Source organism: Vespa mandarinia, chromosome 25, assembly GCF_050613455.1.
Source record: "Vespa mandarinia isolate Hongniang chromosome 25, ASM5061345v1, whole genome shotgun sequence".
Lineage (NCBI taxonomy): Eukaryota > Metazoa > Arthropoda > Insecta > Hymenoptera > Vespidae > Vespa > Vespa mandarinia.
The window spans coordinates 1,690,592-1,702,595 of NC_140834.1; the positions used below are offsets into that span (position 1 = coordinate 1,690,592).

At 27.5% G+C, this 12,004-nt stretch overlaps 3 protein-coding genes and 1 long non-coding RNA gene across 6 annotated transcripts in view; 3 read left to right on the forward strand and 1 right to left on the reverse strand.

The window, feature by feature from the left end:
- Window positions 1-12,004, reverse strand: part of LOC118446683 (uncharacterized) — a 136,920-nt gene that overhangs the window by 67,046 nt on the left and 57,870 nt on the right. For 2 of the 3 annotated variants that reach the window (XR_014983610.1, XR_014983612.1), the window contains exon 6: window positions 11,577-11,692. This is a non-coding gene — a long non-coding RNA (uncharacterized LOC118446683). Of the gene's footprint in view, window positions 1-4,776; window positions 4,810-11,576; window positions 11,693-12,004 lie in introns of those variants that run through there. The other variant, XR_014983611.1, reaches the window with a different exon arrangement.
- On the forward strand, window positions 406-2,739 carry LOC118446648 (uncharacterized). The gene is made up of 9 exons (XM_085664211.1): window positions 406-555; window positions 692-811; window positions 932-1,049; window positions 1,137-1,395; window positions 1,492-1,617; window positions 1,718-1,808; window positions 1,908-2,053; window positions 2,424-2,556; window positions 2,634-2,739. The coding sequence occupies exons 1-9, from the start codon at window positions 442-444 to the stop codon at window positions 2,682-2,684; spliced, it is 1,158 nt and encodes a 385-aa protein (XP_085520337.1). The 5' UTR covers window positions 406-441; the 3' UTR covers window positions 2,685-2,739.
- Window positions 3,775-7,178, forward strand: LOC118446647 (uncharacterized). Its single transcript, XM_085664068.1, has 8 exons — window positions 3,775-3,927; window positions 4,065-4,431; window positions 4,519-4,777; window positions 4,873-4,998; window positions 5,099-5,189; window positions 5,289-5,434; window positions 5,671-5,803; window positions 7,074-7,178. The coding sequence occupies exons 2-8, from the start codon at window positions 4,314-4,316 to the stop codon at window positions 7,176-7,178; spliced, it is 978 nt and encodes a 325-aa protein (XP_085520194.1). The 5' UTR covers window positions 3,775-3,927; window positions 4,065-4,313.
- LOC118446650 (uncharacterized) lies at window positions 7,321-11,808 on the forward strand. Its single transcript, XM_085664069.1, has 12 exons — window positions 7,321-7,370; window positions 7,510-7,644; window positions 7,902-8,079; window positions 8,225-8,344; window positions 8,492-8,609; window positions 8,696-8,954; window positions 9,099-9,224; window positions 9,328-9,418; window positions 9,558-9,703; window positions 9,974-10,106; window positions 10,185-10,214; window positions 11,758-11,808. Exons 1-12 carry the CDS (start codon window positions 7,321-7,323, stop codon window positions 11,806-11,808), a joined length of 1,437 nt encoding a protein of 478 aa, XP_085520195.1.

The following is a 12,004-nucleotide window of genomic DNA, read 5'->3' on the forward strand; positions in this document are numbered from 1 at the left end:
GTTGAAGGGAACGACGTCCGTCGTGTTCGAGCGATGAAATTAAACTGCGTCAGAATGAGGCGGTCCGAAGGGGTTGGTTCGCAAAGCGCATGCTCGTGCGGTAGAAGGGTTGGAGTACTTTACAATGCAAAGAAGAGATATGGAAATTGACATAATTGCTGGGTAGAAATACATGTGTTAAATTCTTTGGTATTGAACGACTGAAGGTAGAATTCCATAAGAACTTTCAAAACATTTTATGGTAATTTTCTATTTTTTATTTCAAAAAAATTTTTGATCGTCATAACGATTTGAATTATTAAGTATTCCGTTGAAGAGGAATTATTAGAATAATTAATAAAGAGTCTGCGTGGGGTTGAAGACAATCGATGTAGGAAAGCAGCAACAGACGGCAATATGCTTTCGAAGGAGGAAGATTATATTGACAACGAGTATTACACTATGAATCGTCAATTTTTTCGTCTAATTGGATTGTGGCAAGGTCAGACGTCGTCTAAGAACATAATTTATATTTATTTCATTAATTTAGTACTAGCAGTTGCATCAATTTGGCAGGTAAGCATCATTGAATTGATTAATGTTATATTCATTCATAAACATTTGAAGATAATAAACTATGTGCTGAATATATTCAATAATATGACATATTTATGTATTAAGTATTAACAATATTTTGTATTTGTTCTATTAGATACAACTTTTGTTCACGTCAGAAAGAAATTTAATGTCGATCACCAAATTACTGGAAACGCTTTTGCCTATACTATGTTTCAGCTGTTGCTATTGCAATCTATTGTTGAATGATAGAGTTGTCCGTTGAAAACAAATTTTTCCTCTTATTTTCTTTTCTTTTTTTTTTCTTTTTACTCTAAATGACATATGTTTCCAACATTATAATAATTAATTTAACATAACTACGTAATAATTTCAGATGAAGAAAATACTTTACCGTATCAAGTCCGATTGGGATGACCTAGCAGACAAACCAGAACTAATGATAGTGAAGAAATATGCTGAAATTAGCAGAATTTGTACAATAATAATCGCAGGTGAATTAATACTTTATATATACGGAAAATATAAATATGTTCTAGAAATTTATTAATTTATTTTCATTTGTGCTTTTTCCCTTACAGTCTGCTTTTATATTTATATCGTATTTTTGATATTTCCATCATTGTTGAGTGTGTTTCGGTATGTTTCTGGTGATATAAGTGAAACGGAATTAATATTACCAATTCGTGCTGACTATTTCTTGAAAAACCTAATGCTTTATTATATCGGACTTATAATCCAGTGTGTAATTATTATAGTCACGTGCACGGTAGGAATTGCTAACTATTCTATGTTTATAGCAATTGTACAACATGCATGTGCACTTTTCTCCATTGTCCAGTAAGTAAATCAATTATGGCCATATAAGTATACTGCAAGAGAAAAGAATCTTTTCATTATTAAGTATTTTTACTGTTTATTATGGATTCATTTTAGATGGAAGGTTAAACATAGATACGAAAAAATTCCACATAATTCTTATTATATAAATGTTGAAAGTGAATTAACCGACGAAAACGGATGGATAGTCGATCTCATAAAATTCTATAAAAGGGCGATCGAGTTTGTATTTCATTTTACGAACGTAGGAATTCATTATTTATAACATTAACAATATATCAAATTTTTCTAATACAGTTTTTCTTTTTTGATTTCTATCAAGGTTTGTCGATTTATTAAAATCTTTTTACGAATCCGTTCAAATAATCGCAGCATTATTGTCGTTTACATTTGCCCTTGTTGATTATATTTACGTATGTAGAAAAATATGTTCATATACTTAGATATTTAAAAGAAATTTAATTTTCGAAAATATACTGCATAACATGGATTATCGAGAAATTTCTTTTCAGCTATTTCAGTTATTGTCTTTTAGCGTTAATCGAATCGAAGGAATTGAGAAGCTCTTGTATATTGTTTGTTCCATGTTTGTAATATACATTTATACTTACGTCGCTCAAAATTTAATGGATCACAATGCTAACGTATTTTTAATATTGTAGGTATTACTATTACGTTATGATTGGTCCAATAATTTCGTGTAGTTTCAGTTTCATCTTGAATATATGTATAATAGATAACTCGTTGACTTTGTTACATTATATTATGAAAAGGTGACAGAATAAATATAATTTTTTTCCGACAGATTCCGGTCCATCGTCTGCACCTACAAGGACCACGAATTGAACAATATCTCGAATTTTAACTTTTCATTTGGCGGAAATGATAAATTTTCCTTTTTTCATTATTGGTCGAGACCGCACGATCTTAAGGATCGATAAAAAATTATTATCATTAATCCAAGTGATTAATTTTTCCGAATATATAGATATTTTATATATTATTATAATCGATATCAATTTTTACAGTTGCCAATTTCCGTTTTATTCGTTATCATTGAGAAATCAAAAATTGTTACTCTTCTTGACAATGTATAGCATGAGACTGTGCGGTATATCCCTTATTGGCGCAGTGTTTATATCCCACGAATTATTCGCAAATGTAAAATATTTTCTGAATTATTATATATCTATGACATCAACTAAATACCATATACTAATCGAAATCTTTCTTTCTAGGGTATCAGTAAGTTATTTTCTTTCGCTATGGTATTGTATAATCTGCAATGAATATAATAGTAACAAATATGATATAATTGATGATCATAATGTATTGCGATCATACAGAAGAGTAATTTGTAATTTGTTATTGTTATATGAATAAATGCCATTTGTTTATTACCATATAACATTTTAGTATATCTACTTACTATCTTTTATCATTAGCCAATCTGAGGAGAATGATTTCAATGTATATTTTTTAATGACGATCTATTTTTCAAATATTTTTTAATGACTGAATATTGTTTAATATTTACACAAGCTCCTAGGAGTAATATATAATTATTCTTAATACCATGGGATATTTGTGAAATTTTGTACGTATATACCGTGGAAATATATTTTCCTTCCAAAATATTTAAAATATATATTTAAAATATTTCAAACTACAACGAGAAAAATTATCCAACATGAGTGTATAAAGATATAAACATTTTTTTTTACGTAGGAGGTAAGAATTCAAGTATGATTAATATTTCATAGTATGATGTAACTTCGATCGTAATCTTTTTTTTTTATTGATTCAGAAATATCGAATATATTTAATATACTAGACTTATTTAATTGACTCACCCCGTACATTCACTCGCACTTATGAAGGAACGATCGATTAATGTTAACTATGATAATCGAAACAATCTGTCAATTTGTAAATGATACGAAGTGTTAAATCAAATTTAATTTTGTTGAAGCGGACGACGTCCGTCGTGTTCGAGCGATGAAACTAAACTGCGTGCGAATTAGGCGGTCCGAAGGGGTTGGTTCGCAACGCGCATGCTCGTGCGGTAGAAGGGTTGGAGTACTTTACAATGCAAAGAAGAGATATGAAAATTGACATAATTGCTGGGTAGAGATACATGTGTTAAATTCTTTGGTATTGAACGACTGAAGGTAGAATGCCATAAGAACTTTCAAAATATTTTATGGTAATTTTCTATTTTTTATTTCAAAAAAATTTTTGATCGTCATAACGATTTGAATTATTAAGTATTCCGTTGAAGAGGAATTATTAGAATAATTAATAAAGATTACAACCCCACGTCTGCGTGGGGTTGAAGACAATCGATGTAGGAAAGCAGCAACAGACGGCAATATGCTTTCGAAGGAGGAAGATTATATTGACAACGAGTATTACACTATGAATCGTCATTTTTTTCGTCTAATTGGATTGTGGCAAGGTCAGACGTCGTCTAAGAACATAATTTATATTTATTTCATTAATTTAGTACTAACATTTGCATCAATTGGACAGGTAAGCATCGTTGAATAGATTAATGTTTCATTCATTTATACAACATTTGAAGATAGTAAACTATGGGCTGAATATATCCAATAATATGACATATTTATGTATTAAGTTATAACAATATTTTGTATTTGTTCTATTAGATACAACTTTTGTTCACGTCAGAAAGAAATTTAATGTCGATCGCTAAATTACTGGAAACGTTTTTGCCTACACTATGTTTCAGCTGTTGCTATTGCAATCTATTGTTGAATGATAGAGTTGTCCGTTTTACGTGAAAACAAATTTTTCCTCTTATTTTCTTATCTTTTTTTTTTTTTTTTTTTACTCTTAACGACATATGTTTCCAACATTATAATAATTAATTTAACACAACAACGTAATAATTTCAGATGAAGAAAATACTTTATCGTATCAAGTCCGATTGGGATGACCTAGCGGACAAACCAGAACTATTGATAGTGAAGAAATATGCTGAAATTAGCAGAATTTGTACAGTAATAATCGCAGGTGAGTTAATACTTTATATATACGGAAAATATAAATGTGTTCTAGAAATTTATTAATTTATTTTCATTTGTGCTTTTTCCCTTACAGTTTGCTTTTATATTTATATCGTATTTTTGATATTTCCATCATTGTTGAGTGTGTTTCGGTATGTTTCTGGTGATATAAGTAAAACGGAATTAATATTACCAATTCGTGTTGACTATTTCTTGACGAACCTAATGGTTTATTATATCGGACTTATAATCCAATACATAATGATTTTAGTAACGTGCACGGTAGGAATTGCTAACTATTCCATGTTTATAGCAATTGTACAACATGCATGTGCACTTTTCTCCATTGTCCAGTAAGTAAATCAATTATGGCCATATAAGTATACTGCAAGAGAAAAATTCTTTTCACTATTACGTATTTTTACGGTTTATTACGTATTGATTTTAGATGGAGGGTTAAACATAAATACGAAAAACTTCCACATAATTCTGATTATATTAATATTGAAAGTGAATTAACCGAGGAAAACGAATGGTTAGTCGATCTCATAAAATTCTATAAAAGGGCGATCGAGTTTGTATTCTATTTTAGAAATTTTTGCATTGATTATTCATAGAATTAACAATTTATTAAATGTTAATAATATGGAATTTCATTTTTGATTTCTATCAAGGTTTGTCGATTTATTAAAATCTTTTTACGAATCTGTTCAAATAATTGCAGCATTATTGTCGTTTACATTTGTCCTTGTTGATTATATTTACGTAAGTAGAAAAATCTATAAATGGACGTAGATATTTAAAAGAAATTTAATTTTCAAAAATATACTCCGTAACGTGAATTATCGAGAAATTTGTTTTCAGTTATTTGAGGTATTTTCTTTTACCCATAACCGAATCGAAGGAATTGCAAAGCTCCTGTACGTTGTTGGTTCTATATTTGTAATATATGTTTATACTTACGTCGCTCAAAATTTAATGGATCACAATGCTAATGTATTTTTAATATTGTAGGTATTGCTATTACGTTATGACTGGTCCAATAATTTCGTGTGGTTTCACGAAAATGAACAAAATCTCGAATTTTAACTTTTCATTTGGCGAAAATGATAAATCTTACTTTTTTCATTATTGGTCGAGACCGCACGATCTTAAGGATCGATGAAAAATGATTATCAATAATCCGACCGATTAATTTTCTAGAATGTGTAGATATTTTATACATGTGCGATATTAATTTTTACAGTTGCCAATTCCCGTTTTATTCGTTATCATTGAGAAACCAAAAATTGTTACTCTTCTTAACAATGTATAGCATGAAACTGTGCGGTATATCCCTGATGGGTGCAGTATTTATATCGCATGAACTGTTCGCAACGGTAGAATATTTTCTCAATAATTATATAGCTAAGACATCAATTAAACAACGTATACTAATTGAAAATATTCTTACTAGATCATTGCTAAATCTTTTTCTTTCGCTATGGTATTGTATAATCTGCAATGAATTTAATAGTGACAGATATGATAAAATTGTTGATGATAATGTATTGCGATCATACGAATAGAGTAGAGTTATTTGTAATTTGTTGTTGTTATATGATTAAATGCTATTTGTTAATTACCGTATAACATTTTTGCATCTTTATTTTATATCTTTTATCATTTGTCAATCACAGAAGAATGGCTTCAATGTATATTTTTTAATGACTATATATTTTTCAATGACTGAATATGTTTGAATATTTACACGAGCTCCTACGAGTAACATATAAATATTCTTAATACCATGGGATATTTGTGAAATTTTTTGCGTATATACCGTGGAAATATATATTTTTTTTTCAAATGATCTTTAAAACTTGATATTGTTGCTTTGTTTGATTCCATGTATGATGTATGTCAATGAAGCTAATCATCATTCAGTTCGATTGTGTGATTTCTACCAGAGATTTGCAGAGAGGAACATTAATTTAATGATGATGCGACAGGACAAGGAATCGTTGATCATAGAATGACATAGAAGTTGATTTGACAGATTGACAGATTATACAAGGAAGCAGGCAAAAAAACAGTACATTAGAACAAATAATTCACGTTACTTAGCTCGTTTAGAAACTTTATGCAAAGAATTGATTTTAATCTGAGTTAGTTGTTTAATGGGAATTGGAAGAATTCGAGTTATTGAGACTCACTGATTTTTCGAATAAATACTTAGAAATTTGTTAGACCCGTTCTAATGTGCGTGGTATATATCTCTCATCGGTTATACAATATGCAGAGTATTTTAATTGTACAAACCTCAAAATAATTTCTAATTGTATAGTTAGGGTGTTTTATAACCCAGGCACTTAGAACAATTGTCATTCATGCAGAATGAATAATTCTGACTCCAAAAAAATATTTTATATATCCTTTGAGGTCTCTGAGATAATGATAAGTAGGTTCGATAAAGTATTTACAATTTTGATATGATAATAAAAATTGACGATTCATTGAATATGATTTGATTCAATGGATTGCAAATTGTATAGCAATTGATTAATTACTGCTCTTACCGAAAGCGTAATACAAGCTTGATAATTTATCGTTCCTTGACATACTATATCAGTGACATTAATAGCTAATTAATGATTTTATATTTTACAGAAGAGCAATTATTTGACATATTTTTCGGAATTTACTAATTGTGTCCATCCAGCTCATCTGTCACGAAACGTGTCGAGTATAAAGGACTTGCGTCTCATTGGATGATAATATTAATTCAAGGATTCTGAGTGTTCTAATATTTAACGAAATATATTAGGAAACAATATACGATTGATGCAAGATTTCAAAGGTATATTTATAAAGAAAGAAAATTGGAGCATCTTTAAATTGTTTATCTCTTGTAAAAATGTTAAGCGAATCCATGACTGAGCTTAGATACAAAACAATAAAGATATTGTAAAAGATTTGGTTAAAAATGATTAGATTCATCAGAATGCTTACCGATCAATGTGATCCATCAGATTCAAAATTTTTGAAACTTTCACGAAGAAAAATTTCGAATGTGAGTGAATAAAAATAGAAAATATTCAATCAGATTCTTTTTTGTTGAAACGGTGGTTGCATCCGTTCTGTTCGAGGGACAAAAATATAATGCGGCAGAAGGAGGCGGTCCGAAAGGGCGGGTTCGCAATGCGCATGCTCTTGCGGAAGAAGGGGTTGAAGTATTGTCGTATGCAAAGAAGAAGATAAGAAAATGAAATAATTGCTGAGAAGAGATACATGTGTTAAATTGGATGATATTGAATGGGAACAGGTAAGCCGGCTATAACTTTGAAAATATTCTACGGGAAATTTTTTATTTTGTATTTGAAGAAAATTTCTGATCGTCTAATCGAATTGAATTATTTAGTATTCACTTGAACTGGGACGATTAGAATAATTAATAAAGGTAGATCTGAGTGGGGTTGAAGATAATCAATGTTGAAGGATCTCAATAGTCGACAATATGCTTTCGAAGGAGGATGATTATATTGACAACGAGTATTATACTTACAATCGACGATTTTTTCGTTTAATTGGATTTTTGCAACGTCAGACGTCATCTAAGAATGTAATTTATATTTGTTTCATTAATTTCATGCTGTTATTTGGATCATTCGAACAGGTATTTGTCATTTAATTAATTTCTATAAATTTTTTTCTTTTTTTTATATTATTCTTGAATATAATAAATTGTACAGAGAATATATTAAATATTATGAGATATTATTTATTATATATAAATAATATTTTTTCATTGCTTCCTTTAGATTTATTTTCTCTTCATGTCCGAAAGAAAATTAATGTCTACCGCCAAATTATTGGAAACATCATTGCCAACCTTATGCTTCGGATTTTGCTATTGCAATTTATTGCTGAATTATAGAATTGTTCGTTTCTATGTGAAAACAAATTTTTTCGTCTTATTTTTTTTTTTTTTTCCTTTTTTCTCTTTTTCTTTTTTTCTTTTTTGTAACCTAAACGACATGTATGTTTCCAACGTTATAATAATTAATTTAACTATGTAATAATTTCAGATGAAGAAAATTCTTTATCGGATCAAATTCGATTGGGATAATCTCGCAAATAAACCAGAATTAATGATACTTAAGAAATACGCTGAAATTAGTCGACTTTGTACAATAGTAATCGCACGTAAGTTGAATACATCGTATGCAAAGTAAAAGAATGTATTATAATAGTTTATTAATTAATTTTCATTTACTCATTTTCCCTTACAGTATCCTTTTATTTTTATATTGTATTTTTCATATTTCCATCATTGTTAAGCGTTATTCAATACGTTTTTGGTTTTATAAATGATACGGAATTAATATTACCAATTCCTGTTGAATATTTCATGAAAAATCTTATGCTTTATTTCTTTGCCCTTACAATTGAATACATAATTATAATAATCGCTGCCACGGTAGGAATTGCTAACTATACCATGTTTATAGCAATTGTACAGCATGCATGTGCACTTCTTACAATCGTTCAGTGAGTAATTCAATCATGATTATAAGACAATCAAGCAAGAGAAAAGAATATTTTTCCCTATTGAGATTTCTTTTTTCTTTTTTTTTTTTGTCATCATGCATCTCATTATTACTTTTTTTTTTTTTTTTTATTTTTTTATTTTAGATGGAAAGCAATTGAAAGATTTCTAGACAATCGACAAAATTTTGATTATACGATTACTAGTCGTAAATTAATCGAGGAGAGACAATGGATAATCGATATCATAGAATTTTATAATAAAACAATCGAGTTTGTATTTTATCTAATGAGACTCATGTATTTATTAATTTTTAAAATTTACAACTTGTCAAATATTAATATAATAATATTTCTCTTTATGATGTCATTCAAGATTTATCGATTTATTGAAATTATTTTACGAAACAATTCATCTGCTCGAAGAATTATTGGGATTTATATTTTTTTTGGTTGATTATTTTTACGTAAGTATTGTCATATTATGATTATTATATATTCATGTATAAATAATTAAAAAAAAAAAAAAAAAGAAAAAAAAAAGAGAGAATTAATTTTAAATCATATACACCTTTTATCGAGAAAAGACGAGATATTTGTTTTTAGTTATTCCAGTTACTTTCTCTAAGTTTTAATAAAACCGAAGGTTTAACAAAGTTATTATATGTTATTGGATCTCTTTTCGTATTATATGTTTACTGTTACCTTGCACAAAAATTAATAAACCACAACGCCAACGTATTTACAATATTGTAGGTATTTTTATATCGTCAAAAGTGATCAATTAATTTCATGCGATTTTCACTGCATATTGAATATATATATATATATATATATATATATATATATATATATGTATATATAATTAAATAAATATTACGGAATACAAATGAAAGTTCGAAAAATTTCAGCTTCGTCATAATTGTCATAAATCGCACGAACTTAAGAAATTAATCAGAAATTATTTTCTATTAAACGAATATATTAAAAAGTGTTATATGAGTGATATTAATTTTTTACAGCTGTCAAATTCCATTTTATTCGTTATCTTTGAAGACGCAAAATTTGTTACTCGTTTTGATAATGAGAAGCATGAGGCCATGCAATTTATCGCTGAGGGGTACTATTGTTGTATCCCATGATCTTTTTGCAACGGTAAAATATTTTCTTATTATATATATAACGCGATATAACAATTAATTGAAATATACTAATCGTAATCATTTTTATTAGATCATGCGTAAGGCATTTTCTATCGCTATGGTATTGTATAGCTTGCAATGATTTTGATAATGAAAAATATAATATGATCATTTGTGTTTATGCATATCATTAAATTGAATTATTATTTGTTCTCTTTATTTTTTTTTTTTTTTTTTTTTTTTTCTTTTTCTTTTTAACAATTATTACTTATACCAATAAACGCAATTTTTGAATGCTTTGTGCGAAATTATTCTTTTTTGCAGAATTATTTATTCTATATTTCTTAATTTCTATTTGATATCTCTTAGATTTAATAAATTTTTACGTATATTCTTTTACGATAATATTTATTTTAGTATAATGAAATATTCGCATGAAATATTTATACGTGATATTACTATTTTTGTAATGTAATATAATTTCTTGTTCGTTTTTTTTTTTTTTTTTTTTTTTTGTTCAGTCACGTTTATCAAACAATTTATATTTCATAAGATTAATAAATAATCCTTTACGTTTTTGTAATGTAACATAATTTCCTGTTCACTCTTTTTTTTTTTTTGTTCAGTTACGTTCATCAAACAATTTATATTTCATAAGATTAATAAAATAACCCTTTACGTTTTTAAATGACTCACCCGATAGATCATTTTGTCCAAACGATACAAAATATTGTACAAACGTATATTCGCATTAAATGATTATTTCTTTTTTATTCTTGGTTGATAAAATGTAAATTATTTTATATATATATATATATATATATATATATATATATATATATATATATATTTATGCAGTGGAAAAAAAAATATAGTTAATGATAAATTTGTTATTCAATATTTTTATCGAACATCTTTTTCAAACTGCTATCCAAAAAGGGGAAAAAAAAGATAATATGACTTTTTTCTTTCAGTTTCTTCTTTTTTTTCTTTTTTTAAACTTTTTTGATATTTTTATTTCAAACGCTTCAATAATTTTTTCAGCTTACAATGTAACGATCGTTTCGTTTCTTTTTTTTTTTTTAATATCCTTTTCATGATGTCTCATAAACAGAGAAAGAATGTGTTAATTGTATAAAATAAGAGAGAAAAAAAAATGATCTTATAATTCTATTTGGAATAAAACAAAAGAAAACCAAAAAAAAAATATCTTGAGATGTCGTAAAAAAGAAAAAAAAGGAAAACAAAAAAGGAAAATTATCGGTGTTCTTGAAATCTCTTGAAAATAATGAAAAGAAATGTTGTTGAAGAGAAAAAAAAAATCCTCTCGAACTATTACATCCTACTTGATAATAATAAAATCATTGTTACGAATATTTGTTAAACATGAAATTAATAAAAATTAACACTTGTCTTTTTTATATGATAGAAAATGGAATAAATAGTTTTGAGAAAGTTATTAACATTAAAAGAAAGTACTTACTTTACATGGATTCAAATTCGTCTAGATACCATGCCACGTCCTTGACATTCGAGAGACGAGAGTAAACTTAGGTAGAAAGAAACGATGAATAGGGTTGTGTCCGTGATGCGCATGACCTTGAAATAAAATGAATAAAATTATTTACAATTCCCATAAATAAAGTGAATGAGGGTGTTAACAGAGTGAATTAAAACAGCGAAGAGATGCAGGTGTTTTAATGGTCTTTGGATAAAAAGAGAAGGATGCTGGTAAATATTAAAAAAAAAAAAAAAATAATAATGGACAGGTAATAATTGAAATTACACGTGTCCTTTTAAAATAAGATATGAAAAATTCTTGAGAACAAAAAATTTCTGATCACTTATGATACATCTACTCTGGAATAATGTAATTGAAATTATAAAAATTATTTTCTTGAGAATATATTC

Excerpts from the sequence above, each read along its gene's own strand:
- LOC118446647 (XM_085664068.1), top strand. The coding sequence starts at position 4,314 with ATGAAGAAAATACTTTATCGTATCAAGTCCGATTGGGATGACCTAGCG. Across the intron at positions 4,999-5,098 it reads TTCTATAAAAGGGCGATCGA|GTTTGTCGATTTATTAAAAT; the intron begins GTTTGTATTCTA and ends ATTTCTATCAAG. Across the intron at positions 5,190-5,288 it reads TCCTTGTTGATTATATTTAC|TTATTTGAGGTATTTTCTTT; the intron begins GTAAGTAGAAAA and ends ATTTGTTTTCAG.
- LOC118446648 (XM_085664211.1), top strand. The coding sequence starts at position 442 with ATGAATCGTCAATTTTTTCGTCTAATTGGATTGTGGCAAGGTCAGACG. Across the intron at positions 1,809-1,907 it reads CCCTTGTTGATTATATTTAC|CTATTTCAGTTATTGTCTTT; the intron begins GTATGTAGAAAA and ends ATTTCTTTTCAG. Across the intron at positions 2,557-2,633 it reads CCCACGAATTATTCGCAAAT|GGTATCAGTAAGTTATTTTC; the intron begins GTAAAATATTTT and ends CTTTCTTTCTAG.
- LOC118446650 (XM_085664069.1), top strand. The coding sequence starts at position 7,321 with ATGTTAAGCGAATCCATGACTGAGCTTAGATACAAAACAATAAAGATA. Across the intron at positions 7,371-7,509 it reads TACAAAACAATAAAGATATT|ATTCTTTTTTGTTGAAACGG; the intron begins GTAAAAGATTTG and ends ATATTCAATCAG. Across the intron at positions 8,610-8,695 it reads TTGTACAATAGTAATCGCAC|TATCCTTTTATTTTTATATT; the intron begins GTAAGTTGAATA and ends TTTCCCTTACAG.